The 27946-nt window shown below is 38.5% G+C and overlaps 1 protein-coding gene and 1 long non-coding RNA gene across 2 annotated transcripts in view; one reads left to right on the top strand and one right to left on the bottom strand.

Annotated features, from left to right (window-relative positions):
• The window catches only part of LOC145419675 (uncharacterized), a 33445-nt gene extending 20324 nt beyond the window's left edge, over positions 1-13121 (bottom strand). The window contains exon 1 of the long non-coding RNA XR_013900987.1: positions 13019-13121. This is a non-coding gene — a long non-coding RNA (uncharacterized LOC145419675). The remainder of the gene's footprint in view (positions 1-13018) is intronic.
• Positions 1-27946, top strand: part of nrg3a (neuregulin 3a) — a 356235-nt gene that overhangs the window by 184169 nt on the left and 144120 nt on the right. The window contains exon 2 of the mRNA XM_026189295.2: positions 19319-19448. Within this exon, the coding sequence (XP_026045080.1) occupies positions 19319-19448 (130 nt within the window). The remainder of the gene's footprint in view (positions 1-19318; positions 19449-27946) is intronic.

A 27946-nucleotide genomic window follows, 5' to 3' on the forward strand; every position in this document is an offset into this window, starting at 1 on the left:
ATTGACTGCTGTGCAACAAATCAAAAAGTACCTACTGATGTATAATTTCTGGTAAGTGGCTACTTTTCTTAGCAACGTTTATGGACGAATGTTGGTCTTGAAATGTGAAAAAAGCTCAATGTTCAGATTCTACCCTGGTTGAAGAAAAAAAAGCTGCTTAACATAATCAGTTTGGTGATCATAAGGAGCTTTAAAGGTTCCTGTTAAGATGGGAGAAATGTTTGCATAGAATGAGAGCGTGACAATAAAGGTGAAATTATGTGTCACATATCAGATTTGTCAGCATGAGCCCTGTTTATGGTCACAGCTTAAGGGTAGAGAAAAACTACTTACTAGTGTATCATTTAATGCAAAATAAGGCACCTCTTGACGGATAGTAGGGTTTATAACAGCAAAGCATGTATGCTTTCTGTTATACAAGGCTGCCAAAGGAATAAATTTCCTTTGGTCCATTTTCTGAAGCACTGATGTGTTTTAACAAAAGATTTAAAAAATGCATGTGAATAAAATCACACAGTGCCTCACAGGGCTTGTGTGTCTCCTGTATGAATGACTGACAAGGTTGTTTCAAAAGGCAAAGACACAGCCACACATGACTGTTCTGCTACCGCTTCAGCACGCCGCCTCTGTCACTGTGATGGATCTCCTCCACCTGGTGCCTCCCTTTGCTGGCTAGGATCAAAGACAAGGTGTGTGTTTCTTAGTGTGTGTATAGAGTCAGTAAAAAAGCAGAGAGAGAAGAAGAAGCAAAGGATGTGCAAGACAGGAAGTTTGGATATTTGTGTGCACTTGGAGTGATTATTTGGTTGTTTTGTGTTTCACAATAGTTGTGGTCATAAAAGAGGGAGCTCAGGATTCTGTGGGGACTGCATTCACTGTATTTGGAGACTTGGAAATTACACAGAAAGGAGAAGGGAATTAATTGTTTACAAATAGGCAGGTGAAATGAGAAAAACTGACACAATCCTCAGTGTTGGAAAACCTAAAATAACAAGACTGAAGCAAGCCAAACAGATGGCATCGTACTGGGTTGAATGGAGGAGTTAAAGCTGATGCTACCAACTTTTAAATGCTCCAGGCAGACTGGCTAGGTGCTCCCAGTTGCACTGATTAACTCTACTTACCAGGAACCTGCAAGGCAATACAGAAAAACAATAGGTGAAAGAATTCAGCAGGCTCGGCCAAGGTAGAAGAGCTGTCACAACCCTCTGGGCACCTTTTGGCGCAGCTTTTTTGGAGGAATTTTTAACGTTTTTTTTTTTTTTTTTTTAAATTTGTGCAGCATTAATGTAAAGAAACGAGGTATTGTAATCCATATCAAAATGCTCAAACCATAACCAAGTACTTTTATTCCAAGTAAAACTCAAGTCAACTCAAAACTAAACAGCAAAAAAGCCGAAAAGAAAGCTTAAAAAAACCCACAATGATGATCCAAATGTACTCTGATTCACCAAAACAGACTCCTGACATTGACTTCATCGTTATTTTAAAGTGGAAACTGTCTGTTGCTGTGTTTCACTGTCAAGGACACCTTGTGCCCTTCGGTGTCTCAGAGATGCCAGCAGCTTTGACAAAATGGCAGTTCTTGATGCTCCCCGAATGAAAATGGGTCGGTGTGACAAACACTAAGAAATCAAGAGCCTATCATCAAAGTAAAACTTGGGTAGAAAAGAGGACAGAGTCTTGACTTGTCAGCTTATACAACATATCATCATTGGTCACTGTATTGTGTTCTTGACCACAAAATTTTGCACGTTTCCAGGTGTTTATCTGTTTGTTTTAGTCTGATTTCTGTTGTGAAACATTCAAAAGATCAAGATTAATTAGCAGATTTTAATACAATTTAATACAATAATACCTTTATTATGCAGCCACTCACATCTTGAGCTTTTTCATGCTTAACCACTGAGTAACAGTTTGGATGATGACACGGCTCAGCAATTCCCCAAACTGGCATACCTCATTAACAACAATTTGAAAAAGCTGTATAAAACAAAGCAATATCCCACCACAGTATGACCTACTTCCTGTACAGGGTACTTAAAATGACATCTGTCTGTTGTCCGACCACAGTGAGCGATTGCTGTACCAAGTCATTGCTTCATTGAATTTTATAGCCCATATTAAGATAATGCATCTGTCCTGCACTCTGAAAGCTAGTAGTGCATTTAGAAAATGGAAAATACATCCAGAAACTAAAATGGGTTTTGGCTGAGCTGATCTACACTGAACTGCCCAAGATTATAGAGCGTGTCATTTTCTGTCTGGGCCACACAGGTTTTTCTTGTTTTATTTTTTTTAATTTTTTGCTTGTTTATACCAATCAATATGTTCTTCCTTTGCATATATGCATTTCCATACTCTTCCTTTCACTTTTCAGCATAATACAGTAAAAAAAAAACCAACCCATTAATAAATATAATAGCCTGAAATTTTTTATTCAGTAAAACTATAAATGTATAAGGTATTTCCTTAGGTAAACTATAAAGCATTATGAATTGTTTTGTGTTTAGTAAACATATTTTTGAACTGATTAGCTGCTGCTGTGCATTTAAAGCTACTGCTAATACTGTGCAAAGTCTGTTTATTTTCCTCGTAACACTGATAATATTTAAACGTTTACCCAAAAAATACTTTATTTATCTATATATGACATAGATGTCACTGTACTGTGTTCTATATGCCTGACTTTATCTTGGTACACAAAATTACTTGAAGTAATAAATATATGTCATATATCTGATTTGTAAAGTTCCACATCTACAGCTTTCTGTGGGCCACAGTTGGTCCTAACTGATGCCATTATCTCAGGGTGAATTTGATTCCTCCTCTACCTGGGCCAGATGCCAAGTGTGCTGAGACATCTGGACCACTCAAAACATGCAGTAACTGATGTGAAGCCCAGCTGATGACTTTTGTATCACATCTGGTGCAAGCATCATTTGTCCAGATGCCTTAATGTGTCTCCTATGGACTCTGTGGGATATAATGTATATTTGACAAACTGATAGATGATTTGTCAAAAAAAAAAAAGTTGTGGCAACTGTTTCTGGTTAATTCACTTCTTTTTGGGTAAAGGAAAAAAAACATCTTTGAAGTTATAAAGGATGATATCTATTTAAATTCAAGGTGGATTTGGTTTCTGTCTGTCTGCTGTATTACTTTCTCAACATTCCTTAATCCATTACACTTCAAAGAAAGCACTCACCCACTGCATTTCATTTCTATTATAGAAGTCAGACATTTGGACTGGTCCTTCTGTTATGGAACCATCACATGTCAAAGTATGAAACCAAATGTCCCTGCTTGTTTTACATGCTCATGCAGCAGCTTGGACTTCTGTACCACGTTGTTACTATGCTTGTCATGTAATTTAGTGTATAGCTTAATACACTAAAGCTGCTAGTAAATGCTCACCTATTGTTTTGATTCACAATTCTGTCCTCAGAGAGGGACATTCATGGAAAAAATACATGAACCAGCAAGATAGAGATTAAACACAGAACAAAAGAGAGAGAGACAGGACAGAGTTGCACAAAAGAAGAAATAAAATAAAAACCTAAAGTGTGAGATTAACTTTCTGTTGCTCTTCTCTGACATATGATTGAGATTTCAGCAGGTGACGTGCCTTTGAGAAAATAATAGATATTTAGTTCAGTGTGTTTAGCTATCTTTTGTCATGACCTCAGGCTACATATGTTATGCTTCCATGTTTGAGACTTGTGGTGTGTTTTGTAGAATTTGGACTCCATGGAAAACAGATTAACTCACTGTCATGTTGGTTTTTCCACTTGCCTTGCATTGTGCTGTGGCCAACCCGGGAGCAAACTGCAGTCATGGTTAACAGATGTTATAAATAGTGTTTATTTACTGTTGATTGAGTCCAAATCAAGTTAATATTCATGCAGATGTGGCATAAACAAACAAGGGAAAAAGAAGGAAAAGAAACACAGAATGGTGCATTTCTTCTTCCAGTGGGGTTAAAGCTGGTAGTGTGGTTTTTGTCACTACAGCAAATACATTATTGCAATTGCAGAAGAACAGAAAGCCATCAGGGGACTGCAACACTCTGCTTTAAGACTAATACTTAATAAACCTATACAGCCTCCCAGTGACCCCAGTCTGCAGTAAGCAACACACAATGGAGTCCCCATGTCCTATGGGGAGCATCAGTGTTCAAAGATTTGGTGGCATTCACCAAATGTACAGGGGAAATGTCGGTCATGTGTTCAGTTAGTTGCTAAGCAACAAATGAAAACCTTTTCAAAGACATGGGCAATTTGTTATTCTCTGTTTCCATACAGTTGTTATAATTGCCACATTGGGTTTTTCTGAAACGCTCTGTGCTCAAGTGCTTGATTTGTTTTCAAAATGTAATTTCTGGTAGATTATGTTTTTAATTGCACATTTCTAAGAACAGCATTTTATTGCATATTTAGTTGGAAAACACCATCATAGCTGTAGCAACTTGTTTGCTTTTGATACCTTCCTGAGTTTCTGTGATTTCAGTTCATTATCATGCCGCAGCATTGCCCTCACTGTTGAATTCTCTTCATTCCTTACATCAACACTCCATCACATGGTGCAAAATTTTATTTTGGTCTCTTGTCTGTGGACTGAAAATGTCAAGTTTGTTAACACTTCTGGCTAAAGTTCAGTCAGTGATAGCAAAGCTAATATTTCCCGTCAGGTCAGCACTATCCCAAAGAGCCTAACGAGACTTGATTAATCATTATGTTGTGCCAGCTTACCAACCTACACAGGTGTTTGCACTTATTCTGACTGATTAGATTAAAGGTTGGATGAGCTATGCTGAGGGTTACATGAGGTCCCCGGACCGGAAGCAGCAACAACAGGCAGCTGGCATCAACATCTGCCAGAAAAAAAGGTAAACCACTCTGTTGCAGGAATTGAAACATTAAATACAAGTTTTCCATGAGATGGTGGAGAAGAAAACTGAGCCAGAAAGCGATTACAGTAACATTAATTTTATGGTCAGAAATACAAACCTCAAAGGAACACTTATGTTTTTACTTGTTGCATGACTTTCTTTCTGCACAAAAGTTAATAATATAATAATAATAGGCAAAAAATATACAGCTTTAAGGCCATAAAGGAAATGATCCTTAAATAATCTACCTCTCTAGTGCAGCATGTGATCTTGTGAATATTTTAAAGACTCTTTTCCAACTGAATTAAACTGAAAGTCGCTCTCCTCAAAGACCATATTAACAGTAGGAAGTCTTAGATGAAGGGTTAATTGTTGGCAGACAAGCAGTCACGCTTTCTCTCTCTATCTCCCTCTCTCTTTTTGTATGATGTGATTAGAAGCCCACAGCCACTGGTGCCACAGAGCGAGGACAATTGAGTCTGTCCCAAAAGTAATAGCTTCTTCTCAACTTAATTAAGGAAACTCACTCTGCATTCCATGTAAGGGTAGTGGTGGGGGCTAACAAACTGATCATACCATCTGTGTGTGTGTCAGTTTGTGTGTGTGTACACGTAGAAGACATGAATCGTGTCCTGTTTAACAGTCTTTTTCTCTTTAAATGTTGCATTTTTGCACTCTCTGCGATATCGTTTCATGTCAAGTTATCATTGTTAGTCCCTGTTAATTAATGTTTGATGGCATGTCACTGGTAACACTTTATTCTGTGTGTTGACAAGTTATCCATGATGACTGTGAGAAAAACCTCATATAGATGGAAAAATTCAATAAAAATCATATCTATATCTAAACCCTTCTGAGACAAGGCTTCCATTAATAGACCTTTTTAGGATCTAAAGTTACATTTTAAAGCAAGTGACATGTAGAAGCTGTGAGAATAGCTGCATGCACTGGCATTGCTTTTCAGATAAAGAAAAACTCAGCTCAGTTCTTTCTTAGAAAATGTAACATTCTAATGGACATTTTTAACACTGCAAATTCCATTTTTGGGTTTTAATCCAATACATGATCTTTTGATGCAAAAAGAAAGCGATGTGTAAAAATACCGCCGGAACAGACAAACTCCTTTTTCCAAGTCAAACGTTGGGTACTCCCTGTGATTTTTATCACATCTTGAAGTACAATCATCCTTATGTCATTATAGGCATGCTTACATGGATTGTATCAGATGGGAGGACAAATGACTGCTATTATCACTTAGAGGACACGCTAGACTAAAGGAAAAAATTGAACATACAAGTTGTAGAAGTTAGGAAAATATAAGTATCGTTTGGTAGCACTTTCTATTACAGTTTGCTAATAAAGTTGTAATAGTAGGGTAACAAAGCAGAACTAAGAATGTAATTACACTTAATAATGTTAATATCCAGTAATATTATGGTAACAACAGTGGTTACAGTAAAGTAATATTACACTGAAATTTATATACTAGTTTTGCATTTTGCAGCTCTAGTTCCTGCTTATTAAACAGAAACTAGCAAGTTTCCATTTATTAATCCAGAGCATTAAACTAGTTGGGAATGTTGGGAACCTAAGGTAACCTTTTCACATTATAACATAGTAATACTAACCAAATATGCTAAAATAGCCAGTATTATCTCGTTATTATAATATTATTACAATTTAAACTCCATAAAAATGTGAAAATTCAAAGACATGGCCTTCATATTTCTAGCAGATTTGCTTATTGTTACCATGGTATGCTAATATTACTACTTGGTTTTGCTTCATGGGAATGTTTTTATTTTCATATTTTTACCTCTAGTTTTTTGGACCCTTATTATCCAGTTACATAAACATTAGTGTAATATTACTCAACTGTTACCACTCTTGTTACCACTCTTGTTACTTGGTTATTAACTGTTATTACTTTAGTAACTGAGTGGTAATAACTTAGAAATGACCACATTATTACGTTCTTGTTTCTGCCTTGTTATCCTAATATTACCACTTTAATATGCAGTTGTAACCAAAGTTCAACCTATTATTTTATTAATATAAAATTTGTTGTTGAAATTGATGAAGTTAAACTGAAAGCATTCGCAGGGTAAGGCTGCTCTTATTCAGTACAAGGCATACTGTCAGCCTCAACCTGCATAAAGTTTGTATTTGTTGGCTCCAATGTAGCTCTACTGCAAAAACTACAAATTAAGTTTTTCACTCAAAGAGACCTCGTAGGGATCATGTTTGCCAGTACAGTGAAAAATATTAAGTTACAGTTATTTAGCTCTCTGCATGTACTCTCTCCTTCTTTATGTGCATATTGCTGAAATTATGTTCTCCCATAGCTCATTTGTGTATGCTCAGGCATCATCAGAAGATCAGTAATTGGATTTTCTGTAAAACCTTACTAAGAGTCTCTAAGGAACAGTAAACTATTCATATTGTCAAGTTAATTTGAATGCTCCATGAATATGAATAAGAAGTTCCAACACTGTTGTTCTAAAATATAACTTGATAAAAGGCCCTACTGAATCACTCTTTAAGTTCTCTAACGAGTTGAATATTATACGTCTAAATACTCTTTTAGGATTGTTCCAGTATGATTAGTGGAGAAATGTAGAATTAGGACAGAAAATTTTCAGAATACTTGCTGAATACTATGCTGCTTCCATGAAACCAAAGTCAGTTTACACGGTGATGGTTGCATCAGCTGATCACATCTAATTAACAAATAAATCGAAAAATACCTTCAAATGATTCTATATGTAAGGTGAGAAAGAACCTTATGAAATGCACATTAATTATATGCACATGAAGAGAAATTTAAATTCCTGTGAGGTGGAACTGACAGAACACATTTTGTATTAATGGGGTTTCAAATATTAATGTTACCTGACATATGCCATGAATTACGCTTGTTTTAAATGATGTTTTTCACCACCTGGTGCTATTGTCAAATGGTGTATGAAGTGCCAGCATCTATGTGAAGATTTTACTAAATAAATGTAAACATTATTGGGATGCTTTATTCAGCAGAGCTGTGGGCTTTGCCAGCATATAAATAGTCTTATTATGGGTACTTGCACACCACTGTATACTCCCAAGTGACATGACAAAGAGCAAATTCTAAAATGTGATTGAGATGATAAAAAATAGTTCTGCCAGCATACACTGCAGCTGTTGATAATGGGATTAAATCACCTGTTTAGGTTTATGTCTTAAGCAAGGGTCGTACATATAGTGTGGGAATGTTTGGTCTTTTATTTTTCCATACCCAAGACAAGCATTTATATAAGATTCTTTCAGATTTAAACATGTTTCTATCCATGAATGCATATGCATAAACATTTCTGTAATTTATTTGTTCACATATAAAGCAACAACTATAATATTCATAGTTTTCATGGGAAACCATATGGAACACTAGCCTGAATTGCTAACTTGCTACATATAAATGAGCAAGTTGGCAAACTCTGTGACGGCGCTCAAGGGTCACTTAGAACTGGACAGAGCAGATAGAGAGAAGTAACCTATGCCTGCAGAACCTGCACCATAAATCACTGATGAGCATTTCCATGCTTTTATGGATGGGGGCTTCCTCCTATGCAAATCTGAGTTTGTGAGAGGGGGGATGCACTGTACACGAATAAAGCAATCTAAGTGTGTGTGAACATTAAGTATTTTGGTAAAGCTGGATAAGACCTACAACACCCATAAAGTGTATCCTATTTGAAGCCAGGAAAAAAAATCACCCCCAAATCCCCACCAAGTTATTTTTACAGAGATAACAGTATTATTAATACTACGAGCTACAGCTGTTAGCACGTGATCCTCCTTATGGGGACCTGATATGTTTAATATGCTGCTGAGAATATAGCCCAGAAGAAGCGTATAGTATAGCTTTTATTTTGGAAAGAGCCATTTCTCTGTAATAAACTCTCTTTTCCAAAGATGAGTGATTTCTCGATCAGATTTATTTTTTCGTTTCAGCAACATTAAATTTAAAAACTGTACTTTTGAGTTAAAATATATATTTATAATTTTAATAAATGACAAATTAAAAAGGCATGAACATTTTTTTGTATCGAAAAAATATCGAACCGTGACACCAAAGTATCGAACCGAACCGAACCGTGAATTTTGTGTATCGTTGCACCCCTAATATATATATATATATATATATATATATATATATATATATATATATATTATGATGATTATAACAAATTCCTCTTTGACCTCACCTCTGTTTGCAAAAAGGGAACAGTTAATCATATCCTGTACATAGTAAACATGGGTTTTAATTTCAGGTGTATAATTTATACATTTATTTATTTATGGTGGAAAGCTAAAGCTGAACCGATTGGATAAGGGATTAGGAGGGTTCCCGATGTAATATAATCCATTCACTCTAACCCTACCGGGTGATACTTTCATCAGCACTGCACTGTGTGTGTATGTATATGTGTGTGTGTGTGTGTGTATATATATATACACACACACACACACACACACACACACACACACACACACACACATATAGACACAGAGGGAGAGAGGTACCTTTTTGTTGCAGTGCAAGCAGAATTTGTAGGGATGATAATGTCAGACAGACATGAACTGTTGGTATGAGCAACAGCAGTGGCTTCAGCATTCACATTCACATTAGCAGCCAGGTTGTGATTATAATCTCCAGTGTCAGAATGAAGCCTGCAGGGATACAAAGTCAATCCAGAGAGAGTGTGCTGAAGCTATCACCTGGAGAGTAATGAATTTCTCTGTTATTGAGCCAGATGGCCAGGGGACGGGATGAGGCCTGATACTTAGCACTATTTATTTGGCAAAGCCTGGAGGTGTCCTGTGAATGCGATCTGAACAGAGAACATGAAGCATTGGGGGGACTTTATTGGCCAGGCAGGGCTGACTGACACACGGACAGATTAGCAGAGGTATAGCGGGCCTATCTGCACAGAGCAGGTGCACTTAAAATGAGCTACTGGAGTGTGTGTTTATGTGACTGTACGAGCCCGTGCGAGGAAAGACTGAGGGAGAGCGGGAGGAAACAGGTAGTATCAGATTTCCATGATTAGCCTGTTGTTGACCGCAGAGCTATCTTGACACACTGCCATTTTGTTTTTGTTTGGCTGTAAAGTCAGAGCACGGAGGCCTGCTCACACACATCTATCTGTGCCATGCCACACAGGGCCAAGTATCTGCAATGCAGTGAGCAGTGTGGCTTTGCTCTGCTGCCTCTGTGCAACACTCAAGACTCCACATAGACAGACAAATTGAAATGCACGCACACACACGTGCATACACTAATTAACATTCACATGCAGATACACACAAGCGCTGGACTGAAGGAGACAGCTGCTGTGCATTTACTTCATATGAGGGATCATGAATGGAAATTCAGTGTCATCATAGACAGTAGCATATGTACTATACACTATATATTAATCAAAGTTGCACTAACAAGAAGCACTGTTACATATGCTACTGTTACTGATTGATGAGTTACACACATGCACACACACTCACACAGATGTATGCATGGAGAAGCTTAACTTGACTTTCATCTTAACTTGAGATTTTCATCCAATTTGTTTACCTGCCACACAAAAGCTATTAAATCCAATCCAAAGCATCAGCAATGGAGCCATTCAAAGCAATTTTAAAGAGACACATCACATCACAGACTGGTGCTCTTATCTCAAAGAGCTTTGCTATCAGTGAAGATGACTTGGTGGATATTTTTTTGGACAGCTGCTCCATAAGAGCGAGAATGAGTGGGAGAGAAGTGAGGTGTGCTGTTATCTTTATTGGATCATGCTGTGCAATAATGATATCTTACCACCACCACAGCTATACTCAAGCTATGAGAACAGTGTCAAGAAACTGAATTTGAGAAATGTGTTGAACGTCAATGTCATGGCAAGCTTGATAATGAGCAGAGCTTCTGCCAAAGTATTGGAAGCCTGCTGAGGCTAAGCATTGTCATTTTTGTAGACAAACTACAACTGTCAGGTTAGCTAATGCATCTTTTTAGCCTGTTGCTGTCAAACTGTATAAAAACATCTTGAATGTTAAAAAGAAACAAGAACTAGCCAGCTATTAGGACTTGATACTCTGTTAGCTGATTAGCTGTTAAACATTTTCTGCTGCTCAACCAGCACAAGTCTGGGTCACAGGGAGGCAGTCTAAGCAGAGGAGCACAGATCACCCTTGTTGCTAGCTTATCCAGACAGAGACCGTGAAGTTTCCAAAGCAGCCATGACACACAGCCTCTCCAGCGTGTCCTGTTTCTGCCTGGGGTCTCCTTTACATGCTCAAAACACCTCACCTAGGAGGCGCCCAGGAGGCATCCCAGTCAAATACCTAAACCACCCAACTGGCTCCTTTTGATGTGGAGTAGTAGCAGCTCTACTTCAAGTTCCTACTGAAGGACTGAACTCCTCACCCTATTACAAATGGAGTCCCTACCCACCCTTCAAAAGAAGCTTGTTTGCACCACTTGTGTCTAATATCAGTTCATTTATGTATGCTAACATAGGTTAAATCATTTATCACAATATGTAAAGGATCTCCTTGGTAAAGCTTTGGATTACTTTGTCATAATGCTAAAAAAATATTTGCTTCTTTCTGCCTCCTTCTAAACCTGTGTGTGTCATGCAGTTAGCATTACAGTGGCTGGATAATGCATTAATCAAGTACAATGTTAACTCATGCATCATTCACTCCATTAAAGCTGTTGAGCTCATATTTCCTGACAGAAACACACATGCGCTGCTAATTTAGAAACAGTGCGTTTAAAATGTTACCATTTTAAAACTGGTTACAATTAATCGCAGAAGAAGAAAAAGCCAAACGAACAACGACAACAAACACAGAGTGTGCTCATGGAATTCATGCAGCAGTCCGCTAAGTCAGACAACACATAGATGTCAACAATACAGACTTGACAGCAGTTTCTGCCACAAACATGGAGTCAAACAGAGAGTTGGCACAGTTTTTACACACAGCATTGTGTGTGCAAAGTGTTACATTGCTACAGAACACACTGGTGATTTGTGTCTCCTCTGGAAAGAGAGCTAAAACAGGTTATTTAGATGTTGCACTGTGAGCACTTCGCTCCATGTAGTCCTCTTGGATCAGCTTCTCTTTGCCTTTGCTCTGAATGCAGATTATAACCAGTCCATTTGGCTTGTTTCTCTCATTGTGTTCAAAGTTCTCAGCCACTGAGCAGAATGAGTTGTTTGAAGTCATGAGAGGTTGTTGAGTTAATAAATAAAACTGGAAGGTTTTGCATAGAGGTTCCTTGCACAAGGTAATTGTTAAAAACACAGCTGGGAGGTCGGCTGTTGGTGTTTTAGAATTTAGCCAGGCCCAGCATGCACTGGTCGGTCGTTGTGGGTATTTTCGATTTAGCCCAATTAGCTTGGTATACTAAACCCGTGATTATTGAAGAACTGCCAAGACCACAAAAAAGTCCTTCATTAAACTGCGTTATTGTGTATTTTGTACATTTTAAGCATCAGTCTATCCCAGATGTGCACATATTTTAAACATTGTAAACATTTTTATGATCAAAACATAAAAAACCAAGCTGTCCAACACATGAGCTGGATAAGTGATTTAGCGTATCCAGCAATAATTGCAGTACTTGCAGTGTGTTGACCTCACAGGAGTGACTCTTCTCTTTGTTTTAAATACAAACATATAGTTCAGTTGTTTTTCATTGTCTGTTGAAGATGAATAAAGAAATTAAGATTTTATGTAATTTTCCCAAAAAAGAGAGGACACATTTCTAGTGTCTTTGTTGTTGAAGTGATGAACTGATGGGCTACAGATGGTCAGATAGGCAGTAAGCAGGACAAGAACAGCTGAATGGAATGAAAAAAAGAGGTGGGAGCAAAGAAGAAATATTTGTTCTTTTGACTACTGTTTGAAGGATTGTTTGCTGAGCATGCCTGCAGTGTGTTTGAAAAGTGCTTTTTTGATTAGGAAGACTTCAAATTGATTGAAATAACCCAGAAGTTTCTGCCAGCTATGACAAAAGCTTGTATTTTTACTAGATTTTTAGATTTTACTAAAACAGGCAGCGGCTGAATGACCAGTTTTACTTACCAGAGCAATTTCATAACACTTTGCGGAGGAACTTGACATGAATGACGGTAGCGTGATGGTGAATCGAATCATGTTGAAGAGGAAGACAACTGGGAACACAAATGGTCAATTAGTCATAATCATACACAGGTATACAGGATTTTAAAAAAGGAACAAGAGTCTGCATTTTCTTTCTATCATTTGAAAGCAGAGATAGTGGTTACAGCAGCACTTCAATCAACATTAGGTTTCTAAATGGAAATTTCACTCCTCACTCCCCCACGGTGCTTTGAGCCTCAGTAGAGGTATAGCATATCATGGTATATATTTTTGACTGCAGTGAAAACTATGTCTAAAGTTTAAGACATAGACAGTTTTGTATGATCTGTCGAGAGCGATGTAAATGACTCCATAAATCAACATCTGTTGGAGGAACAGAACCATCTGTGTCTTCATGCATGGTTCTTTTTTATTTGTCTTTAACACCTTTCAGATGGTTTTTTCATAAATGCGCAGTGTATGAGCCATCAGATGGTGTACGCTGTGTGTTATCAATTAAAGACACCGCCTAGGCATTGAATGAATAAATACTCTCATCTGTTTTAAACAGGGAGTGTGAACATAATCTAAATATCAGCTTCACTGATTCAATTATCACAAGCAGTGACTCCAAGTTATGGAACCAGTTTCAAAAGTAAAATTTATGTTTACTTTTTCTTCTTGACAACTGCTTATATACCTATGTTCATTTTGTGGAAATTCGTTTAAAACAAAAAAGAAAATATAGTATAAAATATCATTAGCACACACCAGACTTATAAAGGCATACTGACACTTGTCAAGCCCAGTAATGTCATGAGTCAGTTCTCTAGAGCAACGTCCTCCAACTCAAACAACAAAGTCCTCTAGAGTGTCCAGTAGAAACAGGACAGCAGCAGTACTCTTGTCTCTGACTGCTGACTGATGAAGTTGCCTAACGATACCTTTAACAGTGTAAAAGAACTGTGTTACTACTACCTGTTACATTCAGTAACCCTCCGTTCTACAATAGAAAACCCCATGTATCCATTTTTGTTAGTCTTTTTTGTGTAGTCCCTGTTTCTGACTATTTCCACTCCCAGCACAAATCAATAATCAGGCAGGGTAGAAGCAGCTTGCCCGAGACCTTTGCTATCAGTTAGCATGAATGCCTTGCTGGCAAGCTGTTGGTCTGCCACTTGGGAGAATTGTCAGCCAGGAAGTACACTATTACAGGCCTCCTCATGGGACCTCTGTGCTTCACCCACAACAGCCACATCTAGGTATTGGTACAGATGCATATGGTGGAAAACACATGAGGGTAGACAGTGTCAAGAGTGATTAAATATTGCCAAAGAATGTTACATATCAGCTAACTAATGCTAACCATAATATAGGTCGAGGAAGATTGCCCCGGGTGCATTCAGACAGTTATATATGGTTATATAACTACTGCCTTCACTAGCAATGCATGCTCACCACATCACATTAAAAAGATAACACAGATTATTCCCTAATCAGTGCTTTGTTGATAACTGTAAGTGCCTGATAAATTATGACTTGAATATAGCTTAAGCAGATTTTTGTATAGCTGGCATTTCTCTTTTTCAGATAATGCATTCAGAAAAGTTTTGCAACAGCAGCAAAGAGAGAATTTGTGTTTTCATTTGCAACACTTTGGAGATGCTCTGTTCTGTCTAGACTGCAGAATTGTTGACAATTTAACCAACTGAACCGCCTGCACTAAGCAATATTATATATGAATTTATTCAAATTTATTGTAACAATGAGGAGAACGTCTGAGTTTCTTTCTTTCATTTATGGTTTGGTATGTAGCTCTGTTTTACATGTCTTTGCATGTCACACAAAAAATGAACTATCCAATATGGCATGGCATGTTTTCTATAACAGTAGTGAGGAAAAAGAGCTGTAAATGAGGTCTGCAAACATAACTTTGTTTGACCATTACCTTATGAATATAAAAAGGAAGGAATTTAATTTGGATTGGAGGCCAACACATCCATATTGAAGGGATTTTAGGGCTAATAGTGGTGCTTATGTCCTGAAAGTGCCCTCTCATCGTTTCTCATTTTGAAGGGAAATATTTGAACTACTTAATAAGTGGCTGCTGACCACATACCCAAGGGCCTATTTTTAGCCTACATCAGCACTTGCTGTTAAAAGACAGAGGGAATGGTGGTTCAAGTATGAGAAATTATCCTACCTGTGTCAAACTTATATGGAATACACAACAAATAAACAAAAAAGGGAAAATGGCTTGGGAGAGAGATTTTACTCACTGCTGATGGTTGAGCATCGTGATTTAGCATAATGTTTAATGTGCAGGATCGCCTTAGAGACTTAGGTGAAGACGATATAAGTGAAGCTAATAGAATAAGCTTGCCTCCTAACATAAAGTTATTCTGAGTAAAAAGATGTGAATGAAAGTACAAGATCCGTACAGGAAAAATAACAACACCTGGGCACAAAATTCCAAAGTCTGACTTTTTACTCTATTGCCCCTCCACTTTTATATAGGATCATTTTTTGATTATGTACATCCTTACAAAGATGCTACTCTCCAGCTCAACCACACTTAAATATTACTCCAAAGGGATAGACTGGGGATTAAAATGCAACAGCAGGAGGTCTTAACAGTTTCTCTCTTCTGCTTAAACTCTTTACCCTCTTAAGAATTCTACTTCCTGTTCTGAGCTGGTATTACTGTTAACAAAGTCTAGCCTTAAGAGTAGGGGGAATTTTTTGAAGGATTCATAATTCTTAGACTTTTCTTAGAGTTTCATCACTGGGAGCATTTTGTTTTGCGAATATGGCTACAAATCTCTGTAGCAGCAATGTCTTACTTTGCATAAAACATACATGGTGATGAAATTTATAGTGTTAAAGTAGCAATATTAGAATTATTAGTATTATTTGAAGTAGACAAGCTGAACTTCTGAAATTCCTTCAGTATATGTCTCCCCCCCCCCCCCCCCCCCCCCCCCCCCGTTGATCTGGATTTCCAAAGTCGTAGAACAAAAATGAAATCATGAATACTGCATCACCTGCCCTTACTGGTGGTTTGATATCCTTCTAGCTAATCTCTTCTCATCTTGAAGTGTCTACTGAAGACATCTGTGTCATAGTTAGAAGTTCAGAAAGGACCCTGATTGCTCTTTTTTCCATCATTAATTCTGTAACTATTACATAAATGGCTACAGCTTCCTCTACTCCACAATCAAGCAGCGCTTTGATGCAGAGGTGAAAATCAGCAGCTTTCTTATTCCTTCCTCATTTCTTGCTTGTAATCAGTGAGAAGGAGAGAAGGAGAGAAGGAGACAAAGGAAGGAAAAGACGAGTTGAATTGGAGGGTTGTGTTATCCAGCACCCAATGGTTTATTGATCCTTTCGGGGCCTCTCCAACCTTCTCTTCACATCATAGTGGAGTAAATTGGACTGTTTTCTTCTGTAGTGATTGACGCCTGATGTCTGCGGGCTATGTTTTTAAACTTGCATTGATATTTCCAGCAGACTGAAATTACTGTTTTCAGTCTACTCTGGCATTCTTTAGAATGATACAATTCTTTGAGTGCATACAGTGTCTGAGCTGACAGGTGACGAGTGTTAAGCTAAACAACCTACAGTGCATTGTGACAACTCTGTCAACAAAAAAAACAAAGGGAGACGATGACAAATGGCGCTTCTGTCACTTATCGCAAAGACTAACAAAACAGCATAACCCAGTCCAAGCATGAAATCGTGTGTGGAAGGAAATCCTTTGTTTCAAAAAAGATCTAGTGTTGCAGACTGAGTGCAAAGAAAGATTCAGCACCGTTTTGTGGTTCAGGCCTTTGTTTTAATGTCTCTGTGGGCAGGATGTGCTCCACTGGAAGGCGAGGCATCTATGTCTGGACATACCCAAGGAGATAGTTATTGTGAATTCTCTTACAATCATGGCTTCTCTTAATCTCTCTATTTGTCCTTGTCTAGTTGAAATGCTGTTTTCAGAATGAATTCATTCTCACCGTTACCTTGTGAATCCACAGGATGCGAACAGCAAAATAATGCTGCTTTCTTTCCTGCATATGTTCTCTCTCCCTAAACCTGCTGTTGAAACTTAATGTTAGTTGCCATGATTGAACAATATGTGTTTATTATATTTCCCAGATTATTCAAATGACACTGGTGACTTTTTTAGATCTTAGCCACAGAGCCAGAAACTTCGACACTAACTGGTATTGGTTAAGGCTTTGGTCATGCCACTGGGTACAACCACTGTTTGCATTGTTTTGTTGTTTTAGAGGAAGTGACAGCTTCACTGTCAGGGTTAAGAAGACCTCCCTGGATGATTAGAGAACTCTAACTTTTTTCCGTAGCACCAATTGTTTTCAAGCTCAAGCTGAAACCTTTTCCCCCTTTTTGTTCTTTTCTCTTAATACTAATCGCTATCATCATTATGTGTGGATTTTTAAAGCTAAAATTTGAAAACCATCTGAAACCAGTCATGGTAATTTTTTTCATATTTTACCCAAAGCTGGGTAGTTGTTAAATTGGATACACTACAATTTAGTTTAGACAACTCTAAACTAAATTGTAGTGTATCCAAACTTCAAATAGCAAACTTCAAATCCTGTCAACCCAGGTAATAACAGGTCGGTATTTAAACTGAAACAGATATTCAGAAATATTTATTTATTTGTAAATAATTCATTACTCTGTACGTGCTTTTCATGTCAGCCTCGGATCCGGCGTTGAGCGCATATCGCCATGTTGTCCAAGCTACTGGAAACCTCAGTTTACCCCTTTCCTTAGTTCCCGGTTCAACTACTAACTTTAAACCAGTCTCTCATCTGCTAATTATCAGTGGTTGCAGAATATCCCTGGGGTCTGATCAGCACCTAGCGTCTCATAAGCCAACCCACCACTCAATCCTGTGGTGCCTCATACTGCTGATTAAGGGATCTGAGCCCATACAAAAATAACTCACCTCTAACTCACCTCCACAGTCCTCCCCTCTCCTCATTTCTTGATTGAAAAATCTTCAGTTCACTTGGATGTATCTTCCACACATCATTAAAGAACAACCTAATACAGTGATCAGTACTCTTGTGGAAGTAACAGCATCCTCTAAGTAAAACTGATTTTAATCACTGAAGCATAGTGTTCTGGTTCATCACAGTTCATCTAGCTACTTTAAGAAAAACATAGCTGGGATTCTGCTAATGAGAGCCCTTAGCAGACTCATTTTTCATTTGTAAGCACAAAGGAAAGAGTCAGGAGCCCAGTCTGGTATTAATAAATCTGCAGATCAGATTTCTCCCTGCATCTGAAAGCTTGATCGGCTCCATCACAGGCTTTCTAATCAATGCTGATCTTATCCTCAACCAGCAATAAAATGCCCATAACACCATTATTTCATTGATAGTGCATTTTTCTTTCTCTTGAGAAACTGTTTGTTATTAACTGGAGATTATGTATCGGAATTTCAGGAGCAGGACCACGCCTCCAAACACGCTCCTTCTGGTTGTCATCTATATAAGTTCCCCCTGTTCTGCAAGCTGTTCATTCTCGTTTACGTGCCCCTCCCTCCCTTGTTCTCAATTCTTTAACTTCTTCATTTCTATGTAGTGCATGGGGATCTGCCAGGCCCGGGAGCCATCGCCAGTTCCCTTCGAGGCCTTCCCCAAACCGCAGCTCAATTCATGTCAAAGCATTCACTTTTACCTACTAAAACGCTGTCAAACCTAAGATGAGGACGTCGGTCCAGCTAGTGAATTTCAATTAGGAGGTCATTTATTAATATACATCGAGCAGATTCCCTTAGATTTGTGTACTACGCACAATCACTCACGCAAGTTGTGATAAATCACTGGAAGAACTGATGTTCTCCAACAGCATTACTGCAACTATAGAGTATTAATCATAAAGAGACAGATTATTACCTGTCCTCCATCCATCTTTTGCTTGTGACATCGCAGGGTCTAAACAAACAATCGCATGTTGGTTTTATCCACAATGTGCGTCAGGTTTGTCTGTAGGCACAGACAAACTGTTCTTATGCATCCTTGGCTGGCGCCAAACAATTCTGGTATTTTTCTACTGTAGTTCAAGATAAAACCATGATTTATTTGAAGACACGGCGAGTGAAAATGAGGTCCTCTCTACGTGTACACAGGTATTTTAGTAAACTTAGCTTATTCTTGTTTTAGTTGGGTAAAAACTGAGCTTTTGAAAAACTCCCTACAGGGTGAAGGAAGGACACCGTGCTTGTGACTGACAAGATTTTCTTTGTTTGTTCTGCAGCATCTCCAACTGTCCCTCCGCTACACTCGGAGCATTTCAAGCCCTGTCATGAGAAGGACTTGGCCTACTGCCTAAATGGTGGCGAATGCTTTGTCATCGAGACACTCAGCGGGCCTCACAAACACTGCAAGTAAGTGATAATTTATTGAAATACCTCTGCTTCTTTCCTTTTCTTATGTTCTCTTTCCTGCATCCATTCTCCAGAGATTTATGTTGTGTCTGCTCGGTATATGGTTTGTTGTTCTGACATTTAGCTGTATACTTTGGATTAGATACTTGGTATATCATCATGCTACATATATTAAAAGTGATAATCAGTTAAAGGACATGCATACAAAATAGGCAGTTTTTCCTGTCTCTTTTCTAAAGGATAGATGGGTTAGGTTTTGTTCAGTGGTGCATATCTGGTGTAAATATGTGTGACGCAGCTATACACCAAATTAGGGCAGAGCAATATGGCCAAAAATATTTATCACGATACACATTTGAAAATTTGCGATAACGATATAACTGACGATATAATTGACACGAGACAAGATACTTTACAACTCCACAACTTTATTAGTGCAACCCCCCCCCCCCCCCCCCCCATTAAACCTTTAAAGCCGGTCGGTTTGTGTAACTATTTTTAAATCCTGGTAGAACTGCAACCACATAAGCTAGCGCAATAATTTTTTTTGCATATGAAACCGGAGGAGTTGTACTTACATCTTATGCCATCAGCTTGTCCTCAGTCATGGTTTCCTTCCACATATAGCTTTGAAAGAAATTGCATATTAACCACTTGCAGCAACAAAAACATAATATTCCAGAAACACGCTTTGCTGATCCGAGCAGCTGTTCGTAACACTTCCTACCTCAGAATAGACATCAGCGCAAACTACCGCATGTCCGCCATTACCTGCCTGGAACTGGAAGTGAAATCATTTTCGCGGAAATGTAGTTTTTTTTTTTTTTTTTTTACCTTCAGGGCCTTATAAGACTATACTGGTGTTTTTAAAAGTTATGTTTGACTTTATGACTTTCTGTATCGTTCCTGGGATGCTTAGAACTCAAATTGCACTGCTGGAAATAGTTTATTTTGATGCATATGCTGTTTTTTTGCAAATTTGCATTATAATATTTATTTTCGTTTTTCCTGCATTATATAAAAATTGGTGTATTTAAAAAAAAAAACTATGAAGACACTCAAAATAAATTTCCTGTGGTGGGAAACTATTTTGTGCAACTTTTTTGTATTTACAGTTTTGAGGGATAAGCCTCTTAAATTTCTCTAACTAGAAATATATGTTAAAAAAACCCAAAACGATTTTCAATTTTTTGTAGTTTATTGCACTTTTTTGCAATTTATGTAATTACTATGCACTTAATGCAGACATATTATTAAAATTTGGGCTATAATGATTGTATTGATGTATAGCAACTTCAAATGCTCCCAAAAATGGCACTAAAAAATGTAAAAATATAATATAAGCTCTGGCGGACTTGGCTCTATGGTAGGTCTTAAAGGGTTAATGTATTTTCACTTGAACAAGCAGCAGTTTTTTTATATGCATTAAAGCTATATAAAAAACTTAACAGTGCAAATGCAAATTCCTTGCTGACAGTTTAACTAAAAGATATTTCCAGTGGAAATTGGCCGACATATCCTCAGCATAACCATGTATAATATCCACATAACTTAAAAAGAGGTTATACACACACAATACGGTAATATTATGTTAAAGCAAAGTCCATATTACTGACTAGGGTAGCCGTAATGCTCCAACAATCAATCAAGTGGTATGGCTTCATAGCTTCGTACTAAAACATTTTTTGACAGATCTTTGAGCGCCGTGTACCACATAACATCGGTTCGGGGTCAGTAAGCACAACCAGAATTCATACATGAGGTGCACCAGATTATAAGGGGCTCTGTCGATTTTTCAGAAAATCAAAGGATTGATTTTAAGTGTGCTGTATTTTCCGAAAAACACGGTAATAACGACCGCCCGCTAGCATGCTCTGTCAAACATTGTGCTTTGGTGTGTATCTGATAGACGAAAGCCAAACCAGTTCCACACCACTGAAGTTGCACATTTTTACAAACCAATTCTGGTTCATCCGTTTCATTCAACTATCTGCTTTCACCCTTCTCATTCTCCGTCGCTGCCATGCTTTTCCACCATGTGCGTATGAAAACAAAGGTACTGCGAATGCATGTTTTAACCATATTCTATCGCGATATTTAATTTTCTTATCATTGCCTAACATTATACCAGTATTACTGTGAATGGTATGATATGGCCCAGCCCTACACCAAATATAATAAAATATGCAACAAGTTAGAGAACGAATCTCCCTGCCAAACACTCAGATCACCTCATCGAGAGGTTCGCAAGATGATTCTGTTTCTTTCTTTAAAGATAGAAGCTTTTATTCACAGTGGTTAACGTGAACAAATGATTGGAGTCTTAGAGGTCAAGACCTAAAAAGGCAGCACACTCTCCTCTAATCCACTCTGCTGTTTAGTGTTAAACAAATACTACTAATTTCTCAACAACGGCTAATTATGCTTCTTCCTGGTTTCACCTCCTCCTGCCCCAAAAGCTCTGCAGGTAGTCGCACATTGAATGATCTACTGGTTAAGGAAGGTTTGTGAGATACTGAACGTGCGCACCAATGACTATAAATGCTGTGAATCTATGCTGGCAACTGCCACCCACTGTGAAGGGGTAAGCTAAGAAAAAAATCCAGTGAATGTAGTGTATTTGATATTGTAGCAGCATCTGTAGGGACTGCTTCTTTATTTGACGTACTTTATCAAAAGATTCTTGCATCTTTGTCTTCCTGCTATGTGTCTGTGAGCATTATATTAATATCTACGTGCACCTTATTTGTCCCAGATTTGAGAGTAGAGCTCGTGGGCATTTAGCCCCTTTAAATGTGGGGCCTTTTACTAATTAAGTCCCAGAACAACTTCTTCCAAAATCTAACCTCCGGACTTCCATCCGACCTCCTTTTCAAAGAGTGTGTTTTTCCAGCCCTGAGCTACGACTATACATCCATACGCATGTGAAAGTGTGCATGTGAGCATCCACAAATGAGGAGGGATTCTACTCAAGCAATGGAAGACTCGCTAAGCTGGAAAAATAAGATCAAAATGAATATGAGATGCAGTGGTCATTGTGCATTTGAACACCACACATGCACTCGGTCTCTTACACAAAAACAACAAACCACAATACTGTGAGAAGTCATCTCACATGGGAAATTTGTTATTTTCTGTTTACAAGTCTGCTTGCATGCTGCTGGCCAGTAATCAGTAGCCGGTCTCAAGTTGAACATCTGCAGGCAGTTACAGTTTAGACTCACAGATTTCGGCCAACAAATGGACTGTTATCATGCTTATGGGGTCAACAGAGCTACGGAGAATCAGACAGGAGGATTTGGACTTTACAGATAAATTATGCTGTTTTTTGGGAAGGGGGGTTAATTTTTTTCTGGAATAGGTTATTTGCCATATAAAATATGGTTCAGATATTAGAGGTTGCCCTAAATTGGTTAGCCACTTCTGTAGTTTTCAGTTGATTATGCACTGTGAGGTTTAGTAAAAACTCCACCAAGCCCAGAACAATCTGTTTTTTTTCCTCTTTTATTACAAGAACAGTGTTGTAGCTTGAACTATGATAAGAAAAGCACAGAAAAGAGAAAATGGGTGAGAAAGACCAAGGTGTAGGTGGATGAGGAGTTGGTTGCCATGACAACCCAATAATCTGTGGACAAGCTCAGCTGTTAAAGAGAGGAGGGTTGTAATGTATGCCGGGACTGCCTTGATCAGGCTGCCTGCTAATGTTAATGCTTGTGAGGTAGAGAACAGCAGAGAGCTTAATCGCGTGGCAGCGAGCTTTCTAAAGGAATTGTATGGACCATCGAGCAATACGACATTCACTCTGGATCTGAATAACAGCTGGTATGACAAAGCAGTAAAACTAAGTGTGTTGCTTAAAAGATAACATTTGGAGTTTAGAAAGGATCATCTTTAATATTTAGGAACTGGTTAGACTAAGATAATGCTTCATAGGAATACTTCAGAAGTTGATCTACTTCCTGAGTGAGGCCTTTAAATATTACAAACCCTATAAAAGAGGATACATTTTGTTTCAGCTTACTCGCTTTGAGACATTAATTTATCATCATCAACAAAAGAATGATGAATTTCACCGCAGGCGTGAGATCAATGCATAATCTGATTCAGTTTGTGTTTACAACAAATTGAGACAAATCCACTTATAAAAGTGTGATCAATTCAGACAGTAAATGGGGATAAATTGAGCCGGTTTGTGGCATTATTTGCCACCGAATTAATCATTTTTTGTTAGTAAGACGAAACCTGATCCTTTTTGCAATGATTTCCTCCGACGAGTATCAAGTGGTATTCCCAGCCAGCTGTAAAACAGGTGTAGATTGTCCCCGGGAGCATTGTTTAGCGCTGACACTGTGTGCAACGCTCGCGTTTGCCATCCTTATGGGATGGCTGCAGAGTCAGAAGGAGATGTGAGTCATAAGGACTGCTCGTCCTCTCACACAGAGACCCACCGTGCATACATGCCAGTGCTCCATGCTTTGGGCAACATAGTCAGGCATTCATTAGTGCTCAGCTAACCAGGAAATTAGTCACTGTGCTAAGATAATATTTTAAGAACATGGCAAGAGGCCAATGCATTGAGTTTTAAAAGTATGTGATACTGAATTTGATTAATTACTTTTTGAGCTGAGCGTGATTTTTTTTTTCTGAAGAGGACCAAAGGTCTAATAATAGCTTTGGTGTAATTACTGCTTCAAACAATGTCTGTTTAAATATCTTTCTGACCATTTTTCCTAAACACTTTTACAGTCATTTATCTCTTTATTCTTATCCTCTGATTTTAGAGAGAACTGTTGGCCCCGAGTAACGATTCTGCTATACGCTGATTCCTACTGAGCCAGCGATCCAGGAAATTTCACTTCACCACTTCTTTCTTGGAACAGTTTATTTATTCTGTCTTCAGAGTTGCATGCAATGAATTTGGTTTCTGGACAGTTTAGTATTTATTTCCTTCTGCCAGAGTGACCAGGCAAAAACTGTGTCCTTGTGCCTAGTTAGCTAAGCCCGCCTCACTGCCCTCTGTTGAGAAGCTATTCCAAAGCGTCAGGAAGGAAATCTCACCTGGCAAGTAGAGATGGTGTGGGTTTAGAAGAGATCCTTCCAGAGCCCGAGCCAATGAGACAGGACAGTGACACAGATACTCTCTGGAGGTTGGAACCAGATATATCACGCACGAACCCTGGCGCTGCTTGCGTACCGCCAGCTACGATGTTGGTTCAGTGTGTGTTGCGGGTCATACAGTCGACCTCTCATTCAGTGAGGGTGTTTTTGAGCAATGTAAAATCTTACTTTGGGACCCATTGTAAACCTTTTTTAAAAACACTAAACATGATGGAAGGGGGCTTGCTGGCTTTTAATTTGCACTTTTTTGCTCAGGGGTCTTTTTTGGATTGAATGAATGTGGAGCACATTGCTCAAGAGCACTGAATTGAAAAACTAAACAGCCGTGTAGCTTTAAAACATTATTCAAGACAAAGAGTACTGATATAAAGGGTACTGATGTTTCAGATTTTATTTGTTTGATATCTGTTTTTTTGCTTCATCATTGAGAGTGAAAGGCCACACAAGAACCTCTCCACAGTTGTAAACTTGAGCATTTCATTATTTCATCATTTATTCATTTATTTATTTATTTCACACTTAATTAAATGACCCTTGAGCTGATATGTTGTGCAGGTACAAACATGCAATGGAGGCCGCGTCTAAAGTTTAGATAAAACAGTATGAAAAGAACGAATAGAATATTTTGTAGCGCCCATTCGCCAAGGATTCCTGTGTTTCCTGCACGACGTGAAGAACGAGATGGGAGGGGTAAGGCTCCACTGCTTTCTGGAGTGTAATCCTCCTTCTCTTACTGACAATCCTCCTCATCTTCCCTCCTATCTCTGTGGACTCCAGTCTTGTCTTTTCCTGGGTGACCTTAGGCTTTTCCAAAGCATTCAGCCATGGATCAGCCCCACTAGATTGACTTGGGCTGCACAGGTGCGAGGAGCGGCTGCACAGGGGAATAGATGACTTTACTTTCCCTCCTCATGCACACATACACACACTTACAAGCCAATTAACAAGAAGCATGCATGAAATTGAAAATATAGCAGCCATAACACACATTTAAGCTGCCAGTAAACAAGCTGATTAAAATGTATATGGAAAAACACCGCCGTGTGACACATTTGTGTCAGAATTCCAGTGTCGTGTCATGTTCACTATATATGTTTTTAAATATAGCATAAATTGGGAAAAAAAGAATGTTTTCAGCAAACTGCACAAACTGTCCTTTGGGTTTGTTATCGCGATGCACTGGGTGATGGGGATAAAGATAGACATGAGGTAAAGAACCATGTGCTCACATATAAACACAGTTTGATGGGGAATGTTTTAAGTCAAACCAAAATGCTTTCCTCAATCTATCCAACTAATTAACCAGCAAGTAAAAGCATAATTAAAAGGTGAGTGTTCCCATTTGATAATTACAGCCTTTAAATGTGGACTGTGTTGCTCGTTAAAAGGTTGCTGTGCCTGGTGTGTTATGGCATCAATGCCAGGGACACCTTGTGTGTATCTCTGCATCTGTAGCAGCATTTAATAGACTGGCTTTGACTCTTTATGATGACAACACATCAGGAAACAGGTTTGCATTAACGAGTATCCATTAAAATGTGATGTGACACAATGTTATACATTCTTTGTTGTTTTTACAAATATGTTACTTTATTTTGATGCCTGATCATTATGCAGAATTTGTTTCCCCTGAGTGAAACCTTTGCATCTTCTGCCCGTTACCTTGTAGTAAAATATCGACCATCGACAGCACGGGATTTTTTGCTTCACATCAGATTTTTGTCTCATTTCCAGTGTTAGCAAGCGTGGTTTGGTTTAAACATTTTTTTCCAAATATTCAAACAGTGTTTCAAGTGGCATTTAAATGCTGTTGAGCCAACGGTTATAAATAATGTTTGATAATCCTCTGCTTTTCAGCCATTTTTCAACCAGTGCTCACTAACTCCAGAAAGCATTTCATACTCAAAGCTCATGAGACTTTAGTCAATGTCACATTCCGCTGCCCTGAACTCTTTGCTCTGGGCATTTGGAAAAAACCCTTAATGCAATCAGTCACACAAAAAAGGACACATGTGAGAGTTATCCCAAGATACCCTCCGACATCACATTCCAACTGTGAGTTTGTCAGGAGTCAACGAGTGTGTATATAGAGGTCAGTGCATTCTGGGAAATATTGTTTCTGTCAGCAGGGATTTACCTTGACTGGATAAAGGTGTGTCAGATGCTCACTACAGAGAATATTTGTTATAAACAAAGCAATGTCAAATTATTTTGTCATTAGAGAAACAAAAAAATCTGTACTGCTAATTAAATTCACAAACCGCTCGGATGCTGATAAAAAAAGAAAATCCTTCTTTTTCTTAGTCACTTCTTCTCCATCTTTCTTCCCTTTTCTTTCTTCAGACGGCCCTCCCTCTCTCTGTTCTCTCCTTCCCCCTCTCCTTCTCTTTTGCTTTGTCGATTTCTCTAAACCCTCTTCGCCATCTGTGCGATAATAATGGCACACCAGTGGGAGTTCCACTGGTGTCTTTCTGACAGTAATAAACAAGGCTGATGCCATGGCATGCTTTCGAGGTGGGAGAAAATTAAACAGATAAGAGACCACATATTGTGGCTAGAAGGCACCGCTTTTGGTGAGCGAATCCTCCAAGATGCAAAGAGGAGCGCTCAACGTGCCTGGGAATGAAAAGCAGAAGCTGGAAAGAAGACAATTTTGGACCAGGAAACAAGCAATAAAAGGGCTTTTTGGGTGACATGGTGACTGAGAGGGGCTGAACAGAGAGCGGTAGTGGCCAAATGTTAGTGTGTCACTGTTTGCTGATTAAATTAGCACACAATGAAGGCTTGATTATCACTTGGCAGCTCAATCAGCTACCATCAAGCTTCATATTGTGGCTAAAACTAAAATAAAACATTCAAAACTAGCTTGTTTTCGTTGGTGTAAAATCCCCAGTCGGCATTTATTTATGGTTTTGCTTTACAGCGCTCAGCATCACACTGAGCAACCCAGGGATAGTATACATGTACTGATGGAAACCCAACCAGACACATATTCACAAGATGCAGACATGCTCACCTTGCTATATTCAGCCTATTTATATCAAAACCAGACCTTTAGGACTCTAATGCACATTGTGCAAGCGTCTTATGTCCATTTGAAGCTTTTGCTGAAGAGCACGATGACGTGCTCAGATTTGGATGGTAATTATAGAATTATGTCTGATTGGTGTTATTTCCAGTGGTTGTGAGTTTTCTCAAGCTGTCTTCTCAGTGCCATTTCTTAGTCTCAGCAACTTCTGAGCATCTTATTGATTTGTATTGATGGTTTTGTTTGTCTCAATTAGAAAGATTTACCAACTTTAATTGTGCAATTGCATTAGTTGTCACTTAGTTTGGTAAACAGCACAAAGTATCCAATTAAGCCTCTTTGGTGAACATAC

The sequence above is a fragment of the Astatotilapia calliptera genome, chromosome 13, assembly GCF_964374335.1.
Source record: "Astatotilapia calliptera chromosome 13, fAstCal68.1, whole genome shotgun sequence".
In the NCBI taxonomy this organism is placed as follows: Eukaryota; Metazoa; Chordata; class Actinopteri; order Cichliformes; family Cichlidae; genus Astatotilapia; species Astatotilapia calliptera.